Here is a 13,867-nt window from a genome sequence, read left to right as displayed (position 1 = left end):
ACACCCAACAGAACTGAGAAGATCCTTATGGGTGTATATTTTTAAATGGATTAGAGGAAAATAAGAGAGTCTACATAGGTATGATGCATTGGTGCATATGGATATATATTTGTTTTGGTTAAAATATTCTATAAAACTAAAGAAAAATAACAAAGTCTATGGGTATTATTGGAAATTGAGTATTGATGATTTATATATTTATAATTTTCTATAACTAGTGAATTTTTTTTTCTCATATGTGGACGTAAGCTGATTAGATTAAATCATATTAAATTATTATCTCTTATGTGATTAATTGATTGTTTGATTATGTTTCTATTGACTTTATTGTTTAATTGAATTGACTTCTTGGCCTCATAATTGATTTAAGAAAAAATATTTAAGACATAGGAAGAGACAAACTTTAAAAAAACTTGATTGAATGATGGGTTCGAGTTTGTGTTTTAAGAGATCAATTTGCGTGAAGTATGAAAAGACACAAAGAAAATTATTACAAAACTTTCATTGCTGATGGAGTTAAGTATATCCAGCATAAAGATTGATAATTGATGAAATTAGAGACAAAGTAGAGATTGTTGGGATTGACTCAAATCCCATAAAAGATTTGGATATAAATTTATTCGATATAAGATTGGCTAAATATTATTTGATGGACAAAAAGATTTGTAGAAGAATAATTTCAAGAGAAAAATGATTATTGATAGATAAATTTGTATGCTGATAAATAGTGAGTCTCAATAGGATTAGATATAAGAAAAAAATATAAAAAAAATTATAGGGTTTTGTTAGATAGACAAATTAAAAGAGATTGAAAAGAACATTATGGGTGTATATGTTAAAGTGGATTAAAAAAGAATAAAAGGTCTACATATATATAATCCATAGATGCATATGAATATATGTTTGTTCGTATTAAAAATATTTCGTAAAATTAGAAGAGAATTAAAATGTTTATAGGTATTATTTGAGATTGAATATTGATATTTTATATATTTATAATTCTTTATAATTAATGAATTTTATTTTCATTTATGTATATATGTCAGTTAGACTGAATTACATTAAATTATTATCTCTTATGTAATTATGTGATTATTTGATTATGTTTTTATTAACTTAAATTAATTTAATTAAATTAAGGCCGGTTTGCCTAACAACCTTTTAAAGGTTCAATGTATATACTATAAGAGATATGTTCATTGTCCAACACAATTAATTATAGTGGTCCAACGTACATATATATGTATAAAATTATTATGGTGAATATGACTGTTCGTATATATTTTCGTATACTTATCTCGTATATAAATGCTCAGTTAATGTAATATTTAAGGTATAGAGAAAAAAGTCAGTTATTAGCCTATAATTTTTTTTTATATATATTCTAAATCTTTCCATGTACCTAATTCCCATGATTAACGTTGTTATCAAGAAGTTAAACTTGAAGTATTGTCTACCTGCAGCTGGTCAAATTGATTTACCTCTTGATATAATTGTTATTAATTGCCAATCAATAAATCAATTTCTTCAAGATTTATTCAAAATTATGGTTGGAATTCTGCTTTAATTAATGCATGCCTTTAGGGTAATTAGCCAACCAATTAAATTCATTTTAGAGTTTTCTAAGTAACTAAAACCAAAAGCCACCAAATATATTGTAAGAGTCAAATTAATTTATGCAGCTTATATGTTGGATGTTAGAGTTTGAAATCGTTAATTAGTTGCATCACATCCCATTGACGATATAGTTTTTAGATTATAGTAATAAAATTAATAAGATGATACATATTTTTTCAAATATAATAAAATATAAAAAATTATACTGTTAAATTTCAAAAACAAACTCATTATATATAATATATTTGTTTTCAAATTTAAAATTAATCTTTTTATAAAAAAAATAGATAAACTTCTTAATCTTATTCTAAAATTCAATCCTAATGTATGATAACTAATTAATAAAAAAAATCAAAATAAAAGTAATCATATCTATAAATATTATATTATAATATACAATAATACCTAATAAAATTTGTCACGTGGATGTTTAGATGGACATATCTTTTTTTGACACGTGGACAATATCGACTATACTTAATTCAAATATTAACATTTTTAAAAAATAAAACTTTTACCCAAATTATTTATGATTAATTCTCTATGAATTTTTTTTCAAAAATAAAAAATCTTAATAAATTGTAATAAAGATATAAAACTTAAAAAATTAATTTTATTTGATTAAAATTTTGCCTAGAGATGTCTCTTTTTAAATTTAAATTTCTCGAATGGATACTTTTACTTTGACAACTTTTTTGTAATCCTTTAGTCATTAAATTTTTTTAAAATTAAAAAACACAAATATCACTTATTATATTTTTTTAAATTCAAAAGATATTCATCAATAATTTAAAGTTTAAACATCCTAATTATCATCCTACACCCATAAATAGAATGAGGTGAAGAGTTTTTTTTTTTTTTTTAATTTGTAACTTTTTGAAACGTATTATTACTTTTATTGTTTTGTTTTTATAAAAATAATATTTATTTTTAATTATTTTTCCTTTGACACACATTTACTACTTTTTTATTTTCATATTTTTTCAAAAATTTCTTTAAAATCATATAAATAAATGTACGTAAATATTATGAGCTAATTTATTATTTAATTATATATTTTTTTTCTTTTTAAAAAATAATAATATTTTTATATTCTCATTCTTTTCAATATTTAGATCACAATTATAATAGTGAAGATGTGTCAAAAAATTTTTTATGATTTAATTAAATTTTTATTCAATTGCTTTAAAGGAAAAAGATTGACATGATAATAAACTTTTTATATAATCTAATAGTCATATGAGGTTAAATTTTTACTTAATGTTAAATCCCACTTCTTTCCTTTCTTTTCTTATTTTTCATTCCTATCATACCTTTTTTTGTTTTATTGTTTACTTATTGGCACAAAAGCACATATATAATCCAATAGTTATATAAGGTTGAACTTTTAAGTAATGTGAAAACCCATTTGTTTTCTTTTCTTTCCCTATTTTTTTTCATAACTACATTTGCTTCCTAACTATCTTTAGGTGTAATCTATAAAAAAAATATTGATTTAAATTTAAATTTATTTTTTAATTTAGATATATAAATTCATTTTTTAAATTTAAATTTTTTTATATGTGCCATTTCATGTTCTTATGTTTTAAAATACATCATTCTTTTGTTTTCTAGGTTAGTTTCTCTTTCTTTCTCAGTTAATTAGTAACTTTTAATTACATTATATTGCTATTTCAATGGGTTTTATCAGGCTTATTTAAATCTTGATATATTTTTATGAAAAAAAATATTGATCTAATGCTTATTTGCCTATTATCAAGCCACTGTCAACTAATAACAGAAAAGTTTTTGTATACAAATTCAAGACTTTAGAATTTTTTTGAATGATACAGTAGAAAATAATAATTAAATATTATTTTTTATTTTTAAATATATATAATTATCTTTAAATATATATTTTAAATGTATAATTTAAATATATTGTTACCAACAAAATTTGTAAATAATAATATTATTATCAATAAAATTGAATTTAAATATATTATCTTTTTAAATTTTTAATGAATTTCTTAATAATCTAGAAAATATCTTTTTAAATTTAAAAATCTCAAACGTAAAAATATATTTTAAAATAAATTTCCTTATTATCTAAATATATATCTATCTTTTTAAATCTAAAAAGTCCAATCGTAATTAGAGTTAACAACTCAACTCGAGTCCAACAGGTTCCGACCCGACCTCATATGATTTTTTTTTTTTTAAATTGGTTTCACATCAAGTATTATTAAAAAAAAAATCGAGGTTGGGTCAAGTTCGAGTTTTAAGCAAACTCGTATCGACCCAATATGATATTATATTAAAAATTATTTTTTAATTTTTTATTTATATATAATTATATATTTATATTGAAAAAATAATAATAATTTCTTATTTTTGGGTCGGGTTGGATATGGGGTTATACAATATCGAGTTGACTTGAGTTCGGGTATAAAAAATAATAAAAAATTTTTAGGTCTGGTCAAGTTCAGGTTTTATGATTATAAAGTCAAGTCGAATTCGGAGCGAGCAAAAATTCGCTTCAACTCGACCCGTTACCAAGCCTAATTGTAGTAATATATATTTATATTATTTATAGATGAATTTAATTACATATGTCCACCCAAATCACAAAATTTCTAATGAAATAAAAACAAAAAAATCAATAGAATAAAAAAAATTTTAAAACACCCAAGTAAATCTTTTAAAAGAAAAGAATAAATCTCAAATATAAAATATATTATTTTAAAAATATATTTATTAATAATCTAGATTTATATATCCTTTTAAATCTAAAAAAAACTAAAATGTACTCATATATTATATTTAAAATGGATTTCCTATTATTTAAAAAAAAGGTTTTTTTGATAATTTAAATATATATCTTTTAAATGTCAAATTCTCAAATATAATTTTTATTTTTAGAGATTTCATAATAATCCTCTATTATTTGATTATTTTTAAATTCAAATTGATCAAATATGACATATTAGAACAAAAAAGTTAAGAAACTCTTAAAATTAATTATATTTCTTTGCTTTTTTCCTCTGCCTTAATTTATACTTCTTCATATTTTGCAAAGTATAAAGTTACAATTCACAAAGCCATTTATTCTTCTCTTTTTTAAGTGTTAATAACATATTTTTTATTTTTAACTTACAAATATCTACATTGAATTTGTTTTTTGATATTTACTTTAATTTCTAAAATAGGTTTTATGTTCATAATATGGTGATTGACAAATTTACTTGCAAGCCTCAAGTGTTGATATCATATGCAATGATACTATGTCACCATTTTTACGTGCACTAATCTTATACAAAGAATGATTGATAAGTAGATATTTTATTACTCTGCTTTAGTGCTTACTTGCATCTTTATTTTTCGAAATATATAGAACTCTTTGTTTTCAAATATGGGTGCTAAAGGAGAATAGATGCATATGTGAAGTAGTTTTCATGAAACCTTTTATCAACAAACATGTAGATTAACATTTAACTTCATTCTTTACTCTAAAAAAAAATTAACTGCATTGTTTGGAAATAATGATCTTAGAAACAAATGATTACATATTATTGTTTATTTTCTAACATTTATTAGTTTTGGTTTTGTTTGGTAGTTGTCTCATGAAAAACTTGACTTTTCTTAATATAAAGGAGCTTAGTTTTAATTATTAAAATTTTCAAATCTAGTTGGCTTGATTTTTTTCACTTCTGTTGGTGAATTGTGTAGACTATTGTAACTGTAAGCACGTTTCCCGTCTATAAAATAAAGGAAACACCACACTTGCTACAAGATGTTATTATTGTAGGTTATGAAATAAAGTAAGCTTTTAGTACATTGTTTAAACATTAAAAATTATTGTTTATCTTAAATAAACAAAATTTATCTTAAAATTATATAAATTTGTAGGTACTTTAAAATGATTGTACAAGATGAAGATAATACATATTGAAGAAAATTAATTTGAAGTGATGAAATTATTAGTTTTTATTTTAATATTTTGTTGGTGTACTCAATATTTTTATTTATAATATCTTTTGGATATTTATTATTCTTTAACTATTATTTTTCATATTTTTTAAATTTGTTAAATTTTTAGTAAAAAATTTTAATTTATGATGATTTAATATCTTAATTATATTATATTAATTTTATATATATCTTGAACATATAAGTGATTAAATAATGTTAATTTATATGTGTATACACATTTAAATAATTAAAGATAATTTACGCATCGCATGAATAATAACTTAATTTATGTATATTTTAAAAATATAAGGAATTAAATAATATTAATTTATATTTTTACACAAATTAAAGTAAAAATAATTTGTGCATTGCATGAATAGCAAATTAGTGATCAATATAGAGCATTAATTATTTGCAGTCGTCTCGCCTAATCCCTGGCGGCTTTCCATAGTAAGTATTGAATAAATAACCTAATTAATTGTTTTTGGTACAAGAGAATGCCTCCTATTGCATCAATACCTTTTTAATTAAAAAAATTAAAATTTACAAAGAATTCCAAGATTAAATCAATTTATTTATAAAATTATTTTAAAATATTACGTCTAATAAATTTAATATTTAAATATAGTATTCTGCAGTTTCTTTTTCTTTTCTTATATTACAACATATTTTGTAAAAAACAAAAGTTGGCAAAAGCATTGTCAACTAAATCAGTATACAAGTTGCTTGTTAAATTTCAAAGTGCAACTAAAATATAACACCAAAATTCCGGTCCCCCAAGGCAAAAGAGGATAAATTTTCAACGTTTAAGATCTAAAAAATAACTGTAGCCAACGTAAACTAGCTATCAACGATCACTACGCTATAAATTAAGGGAAACCTGCTTTAACAATGAAATAAAATAATTAAGCTAACCAAAAAAAAAATAATGGATTTCGAAATATTTGGGTTAATTGCATTTGCAGGGGCTATCTTATGGGTTGCATGTGCAATGGTGAATTGGCTCCATCGTTTCCAAGGCTCAGCTGGGCAGCTTCCACCAGGGCCAAGAAGGTGGCCAGTGGTTGGCAATATTTTCCAGTTAAGTCGGGAACCACCGCATTTGTCTATCACTAAATTGGCTCGTCAACATGGACCCATCATGACACTTTGGCTCGGTTCAATGTGCTACGTGGTCATCTCATCCGAAGAAGTGGCTCGTGAGATGTTCAAGAACCATGACGTGGAGCTTGCAGGCCGCAAAATTTACGAGTCCATGAAAGGGAATTACGGCAATGAAGGGTCTATTATTACAGCTCAATACGGTTCAAAATGGCGGATGTTGAGGCGTTTATGCACCACGGAATTCTTCGTCCGAAACCGTCTTGATGCCATGAAAGACATACGAAGAAACTGCGTAGATCAAATGCTGGAATTCATAGAAGATGCTAGTAATTGTGGAACCCATGCCGTCGATATCGGAAGATTCTTTTTCTTATTGGCTTTTAATCTCATTGGTAATCTCATGTTTTCAAAGGATTTATTGGATCCGAAATCGGAGAGAGGTGTAAATTTTTTTTACCATGCAAAAAAGTTCATGGAGTTCGCTGGTAAGCCAAATGTAGCAGACTTCTTTCCAATTTTGAAAGGGTTTGACCCTCAAGGTATTAAACATAGAACACAGTTTCATATTGAACATGCCTTTCAAATTGTGGGAGAGTTCATCAAGGAAAGGATGGAAAGCATGGAAAATGGATGTAATGAAAAGAAGAAGAGAAAAGATTACCTGGATGTGCTTTTGGAGTTTCATGGTGATGGTACAGAGGAGCCATCAAGTTTTTCTTCCACAACTATCAATAGCATTGTTTTAGTAAGTAATTATTACTTATTTTCTTTTGACATGTAAGCATGCATATAGACTAATTAAGTAATTTTTTAAAAATAAAATACAATATAATGAGATGCAATAATAAAAATATGATTTATATTAGACGTATCGTTAATATATAGATTTTATATATTATCAATAAATTAGATGATATTATTTTATTAATAAAATAAATCAGATGATGTTATCTTATTAATGAGTAAATTTTTTTATAAAATTTAATTTTTGTATATTTATTTTAAAGATTATTAATTATTAATTAATGAAATGATATCATCTGATTTACTAATAGTGTATTAAATCTATACACTAACAATGTATTAAATATAAATTTATAGTCTATTTTCAAGTGTCATGCTTTATAGTCTATTTTCAATAACTTTCCTATAAACGTGCCCTAATTTCAATCTTTTACGCATGCAAAAAGCTAACTTGGTTTCCTTGTCATATATGTATATCAGGAAATGTTTGCAGCAGCGACTGATACAACCACGAGCACTTTAGAGTGGGCTATGTCTGAGCTTTTACACAATCCAACGAAACTCGAGAAACTCCAAGCTGAATTGAGAAGTACTATAGGCCCTGGAAAGAAGGTTGAAGAAAATGATATTGAAAATCTGCCATACCTTACAGCAGTTATCAAGGAAACATTAAGACTTCACCCACCACTCCCTTTCTTAGTCCCTCACTTGGCTATGGCCTCCTGCAAAATGTTGGGCTACACAATCCCCAAAGAAACACAGATTCTAGTGAATGTTCGGGCAATTGGACGAGACCCCAAATCGTGGGATGATCCATTAGTTTTCAAGCCAGAAAGGTTCCTGGAACTGAACAACAAGATGGACTATAAAGGACAACATTTTGGGTTTATACCATTCGGGTCTGGTCGGAGAATGTGTCCTGCTGTTCCTCTTGCCTCTCTTGTGCTGCCTTTGGCGTTGGGGTCGCTGCTACATTCATTTGATTGGACCCTGGCAGATGGGATTAAGCCTGAGGATTTGGACATGACTGAGCGGATGGCCATAACGCTTAGGAAATCCGTTCCTTTGAACGTTATTCCATTACCTTACAACAGTAACAGGGACTAAGCCTACGATGTTAGGAACGTTTCTACGCCTAATTAGTTCGTAATTTTTATATTTTTCTTTTAGATATATGACGACGACATAACTTAAGATTTGTCGTCTTATTAAGAAAATAAATGGTCATGTTCAAGAAGTTTGTCCTCGAATATTCAAGAAAAAAACAATGCATAAATTTGTCACAACCATTCACAAACTAATATAAAAGGAACTTTGGGTTTATTAACATTTCCAAACAACCCTAATTTTAGCCACACCAAAAAAATAATGGACTACGAAACTTTGGGGTTAGTAGTAGCCGTTTTGCTATGGATTGCTGGATGCGCAATAATGGCGAAACAGCGCCAGAATTGTCGTTCGGAGAAACCGTGGCTGCTTCCACCAGGGCCAAGAATGTGGCCGACGGTTGGCAACAATATTTTCCTGTTAGGTTGGCCACCGTACGTATCTTTGGTTAAAATGGCTCGCAATCCCTCGAGTCTTGCCTCTGGTGTGCTTCGCGTTGCGTGGGGATCTTTATTACAATCTTTCGATTGGATCTTGGCTAATGGGCTTAAGCATGAGAATATGGACATGAATGAACGAATGGGCAAAGCACATAAGAAATTTGCTCCCTTGAAGGTCGTGTCAATGCCTTATATGGGGCGGCCGTGGATGGTTTGTTGAAATTGGGCTTTTATTAGATTGTGTTATTTAAGGACAAAACTTATACTAGATAAAGTTCTTGAAATTTTTTATTAAAAATAAATAAATAAAAATTTTAAATTAAAAAATTGATAAATTTTAATATAAAAATTATTAATATGTAAAAAAATTATTAAAAAATTATTTATAATTTAAATTTGATTAATAATTATTTAATAATAAAAATTTTATCAATATTTTTATTTAAAACATATGTTAATAAATATATCAAAATTTATTAAATTTCTTTTGATTTTTACATATTTAATTTATGTGATAAAATTTTTGAATATGTTAAGTTTAATATATTTATTTTTATTAAAAATTTTACAACTTTACTTATAAATTTTCATATAAAATCTTTTCCATTATTTTAAAGTATATTCAAGACCAATCTACATAGGAGAGACATGATGACAACGACGTGTAAATAATATCAATTTTAAAAGTAAAAGTTTAACTTGTCTTATTTCAATTATTCAGAGAATTAATAAGCATATAGATAACAACATGCTTATCTATGCTTAAGTGAAGATTTAAATTTCATTAATTTTTTAGTGCAGTGTAATCGATTTCACTATATTATTAATTAAATTTAAATATTAATTTTAATAAATTTTATTATATTTTTTTTAATCATAGTTATAATAATTTTTTTATTTATCATAATTATAATAATTTTTTTTACTATTTAAATCTTAATGTTATCAACTTGACAAATTTATTAAAAAAAAAAGTTGCATCATATTAAAAAGACAGGAAAAAAAAAAATGGAAGGGAGCGAGGAATCGGGAGGATGATTCTCTTCAAGTAAGACGGCTTTAACAGACAATATGCTTCAACATTAGAGTACAGAACTTTTGATATTTGTCTCTACATGTCTGGTAAACCGGGAATCTTTTCCTTTTCTGTTGATGGAATAAACTCATGAATATGCCTCTTTGAATCCCAGATTGTTGAGTCATCACTTTATTTTATTTCATAAATATATATATCATGACTTAACTTTGTAATTAACATTTTCATTTGAGATTGATCTAAAGTTATATAATACATAATCACATTTTTTTTATCCAAATGTAAAACAAAAAAAAATTCAAAATTTAATTCAGCTAATTTATATAATTATTTTAAAAAAATAATTTTTTTTTTTTTATTTTCAAATGATAGCTTTCGTTATAAAAAAAATAAAAAAAAGGAAAAAAATGCTATGATCTTATAGTTCATACGAAATAAATATTCATTAATAGAGTTTTAATGGTAGCACCAAAATAGTACGGTATTAGATAGTAATAAATTAGATGGTCTTTTGGACCCACTACATGTGAAACATTGCATGGTTAAGCGCCGGCTAATTTGACCTCATGGGGGCTGGGGCCCTGGAGTAGTACGTAGCCTTCATTAAAAAAAAATTGAACTAAAATTATATTAATATTCAAAATTTTATCATTTTATTGAAATTTTTTATCGCTCACCACATTTATGTGATTCAAGTGAACGATTTTAATTAATTAATAAATAATTTAATTGAGTGATAATAAATATTTAAAATTTTAATTAAATAAAAATAAATGTTCGAAGTTATTTAATTGATTGTAATAAAATAAAAAAATTTAAATGATACTTTAATTTGTTTAAGTGGACAAATGCTTAATTTGTTCGTTTATTTATATTTTCAAAGATTTTATAATTGATGGCATCTAAGTTTGTGTCTTCTAGTTATCTCAGCCAACAATGCTTTCACTTCTTTAATTTGTCATTTTGCCAAGAGATGAAATCAGACAGAAGCAAAGAAGAGAAATTTCTAAACAATTGTTGATTAAAAAACTATGGAATCCGACATTTATTAATGATATTTATAATTACATAAAAAAAATTTTTTAAAAAGTAATTTATAAAGTAGAATTTCAATCAACCCTTTTGCATGTTTCCTTATAATATCAAGGTAAGTGTAGAAAGCTGCCAAGAACTCTAGAACTTGGCCTGCAAAATCATGGATTTGACTCCAAGTTTTCTTGTTTGCCTTTTCATATTTTCATCATCAGCCTTGTTCTTATTCTTCCGAAGAAGAACCTTCACCCCTGGCAAGCTCCCTCCAGGGCCACCAGGATGGCCGATTCTTGGAAACATGTTCGACCTTGGCACCATGCCACACCGGACCTTGACCGGCCTGAGAGACAAGTATGGTGAAGTCATATGGCTCAGGTTAGGCACTGTGAACACCATGGCAATTCTTTCAGCAAAAGCAGCTGCTGAGTTGTTCAAGAACCACGATCTCGCCTTTGCTGAGCGCAACATCACAGATACCATGCGCGCCCACGATTACCACAAAAGCTCCGTAGCTCTAGCCCCGTATGGTTCATATTGGCGTGTGCTAAGGCGCCTAGTTACGGTCGATATGTTGGTCAACAAGCGGATAAATGAAACAGCTTCTATACGAAGAAAATGTGTCGATAATATGCTGCAATGGATCGAAGATGAGGCATGCAAGGTGAAAGGAGAGTCACATGGAAATGGAATTCATGTGGCACGTTTTGTGTTTTTGTTGACATTTAATTTGCTTGGAAACCTTATGCTGTCGCGTGATTTGTTCGATCCTGATTCAAAGGAGGGTTCAGAATTTTTCATGACCATGTTGAGCCTAATGACATTGTCTGGGCAAGGAAATATAGCAGATTTTTTCCCGTGGCTGCAGTGGCTGGACCCTCAGGGATTGAAAAGGAAGATGGAGAAGGATCTTGGTAAGGCTATTGAGATTGCCTCCAAGTTTGTGAAGGAAAGAATGGAAGAGAAGAAGATCGGGAAAGATAAAAGGGATTTCTTGGATTTGTTGATTGAGTTTGAAGGAAATGGCAAGGACGAACCAGCCAAATTATCTGACAAAGACCTGAATATCTTCATCCTGGTAATTCTCTTACTTTAATGAAATATATCATGCTGCTATATTTCTTCTGTTATTTGGTTCAATGTCTTGAAAATAAAAGTTGAGAATCAAGAAATCAATGGCAAGGGTTAATCTTAGGACATATTCTCATATAGAATCCAATTAATTAGAAATCAGCCAAATTAGATGGAAGCTATCCTTTCCGGGCAATGGCCGAGTGACATTTTCTGTACCGGACGTTCTACATAGGCTCATTGGTGAATTTGTTCTGTTCAAAACAGAATAGTTTTGTTAAACAAAAGATTTCCATGTTTGTTCCAATGGTGGGTTGTTGCTCTCCGTCTTTCCAACCTTGGAAGCACTTGTCTTCAGTCTTCAGTCTTATATCTGTAAACTAATCCTATTTTTAGAACTAGTAACTGGCATTACAGTTGTTAATAATAACTAGCTGCCAACTCATTTCCTGCTGTAGCTGGAAACTAATAGTCGTCTATTTGTATGGGTGGTGAAATTAGTTATGATGAGATTAGAAAGAGTGATAGCGATGAAATTAAAATAAATGGTGGTTAAACAATTCTTAACAAAGTCTAAATTCAACTAGCCTTCTAATGCAACTTCTGCTTTTCTGCCATAACTCCAACAGAAAAATACTTTCCAACAAGCTCCTCATCTTGATTCCTGGCATTCATTTTGTAACTCCCTTACTGAAAATTTTGACCAGGAAATATTTTTGGCTGGTTCAGAAACAACAAGCAGCACCATAGAATGGGCATTTACCGAGCTGCTTTGCAATCCAGACACCATGATCAAGGCCAAAGCAGAACTTACTCGGGTGGTCGGGCCAAATAGAAAGGTGGAAGAGAATGACATCGAAAATCTTCATTACTTGAACGCAGTAATAAAAGAAACATTTCGGTTACATCCTCCAATTCCATTCCTTATCCCAAGAAGGGCAATCCATGACACCAACTTTATGGGGTATCACATACCCAAAAACACACAAGTTTTTGTAAATGCTTGGGCAATTGGAAGGGATCCGGAAGTGTGGGATGACCCTTTATCCTTCAAGCCTGACAGGTTTATTGGATCTAAAATCGAATACAAGGGGAATCATTATGAGCTAATTCCTTTTGGAGCAGGAAGAAGAATGTGTGCAGGTGTGGCACTAGCTGATAGAGTTCTTCACCTTGTTTTAGGCTCATTGCTTCACCACTTTGATTGGGAACTTGGAGGCAATGTGACCAAGGAGACAATTGACATGAAAGACATATTGGGTGTAACAATGAGAAAGCTAGAGCCATTACTAGCAGTTCCTAAAAAGTCTCGGAAATCCGCAGACTAGAGTAAAGCAAGTCAATTTGAAACTTTATGCAAGTTTATTTTATAATAATACTAAAGCATCTGATGAATAGTTTATGTTACGTTTTTTTTTATGATTAGCAAAATTGACAACAAAGGATTGATGAAAGGGCACTTGTCAAGACTCAGGATCTCTGAAGGAAACTTCACCCAGGATCACCATTTCTTGCATGGAAATTGTGCCAAGCAGATTTTTCATTCACTGTCTCGTACTGCAAATTTCATTATATTATTTGGATTTGGGACAAAATTTAATTTGATCAAATTTTAGGGTGATTTCAAGAGAGACAGACTTCTGGTTTGTTTGATGCTGATTCAGTTTCCTTCGAACACCAATGTTCCTGACTATAATTAATTACAGTTAATAATCCTTTAATTAGTCCTTGAAACCAACGTGTAATTAAATTTGGCTGTCTTATGTGG

General features: G+C 28.2%; 2 protein-coding genes across 3 annotated transcripts; both read left to right on the top strand.

The window, feature by feature from the left end:
- The first annotated feature begins 6,279 nt into the window (after window positions 1-6,279).
- On the top strand, window positions 6,280-9,081 carry LOC111297811 (cytochrome P450 76A1-like). Its single transcript, XM_022892423.2, has 2 exons — window positions 6,280-7,417; window positions 7,897-9,081. The coding sequence occupies exons 1-2, from the start codon at window positions 6,497-6,499 to the stop codon at window positions 8,521-8,523; spliced, it is 1,548 nt and encodes a 515-aa protein (XP_022748158.2). The 5' UTR covers window positions 6,280-6,496; the 3' UTR covers window positions 8,524-9,081.
- Window positions 9,082-11,056: 1,975 nt separating this feature from the next.
- Window positions 11,057-13,823, top strand: LOC111297009 (cytochrome P450 76A2-like). Of its 2 annotated transcripts, XM_089741341.1 has the most exons (3): window positions 11,057-12,106; window positions 12,807-13,433; window positions 13,526-13,823. In XM_089741341.1, exons 1-2 carry the CDS (start codon window positions 11,195-11,197, stop codon window positions 13,425-13,427), a joined length of 1,533 nt encoding a protein of 510 aa, XP_089597467.1. In that variant the 5' UTR covers window positions 11,057-11,194; the 3' UTR covers window positions 13,428-13,433; window positions 13,526-13,823. The 2 variants fall into 2 exon arrangements, with proteins under 2 accessions (XP_089597467.1, XP_022747267.2); XM_022891532.2 differs by having other exon boundaries at window positions 11,059-12,106; window positions 12,807-13,823.
- The last annotated feature ends 44 nt before the right edge of the window (window positions 13,824-13,867 follow it).

The sequence above is a fragment of the Durio zibethinus genome, chromosome 12, assembly GCF_047325235.1.
Source record: "Durio zibethinus cultivar Kanyao isolate XHJ-2024 chromosome 12, ASM4732523v1, whole genome shotgun sequence".
Taxonomy (NCBI): Eukaryota; Viridiplantae; Streptophyta; class Magnoliopsida; order Malvales; family Malvaceae; genus Durio; species Durio zibethinus.
The sequence above is the reverse complement of the archived record's forward strand: the minus strand, read 5'-3'. Positions and strand labels throughout refer to the sequence as shown.

What these genes read in the sequence shown, in the direction of transcription:
- LOC111297009 (XM_089741341.1), top strand. Translation starts at nt 11,195, where the DNA reads ATGGATTTGACTCCAAGTTTTCTTGTTTGCCTTTTCATATTTTCATCA. An exon ending in ACCTGAATATCTTCATCCTG is followed by an intron (nt 12,107 to 12,806) that starts GTAATTCTCTTA and finishes AATTTTGACCAG; the next exon opens with GAAATATTTTTGGCTGGTTC.
- LOC111297811 (XM_022892423.2), top strand. Translation starts at nt 6,497, where the DNA reads ATGGATTTCGAAATATTTGGGTTAATTGCATTTGCAGGGGCTATCTTA. An exon ending in CTATCAATAGCATTGTTTTA is followed by an intron (nt 7,418 to 7,896) that starts GTAAGTAATTAT and finishes TATGTATATCAG; the next exon opens with GAAATGTTTGCAGCAGCGAC.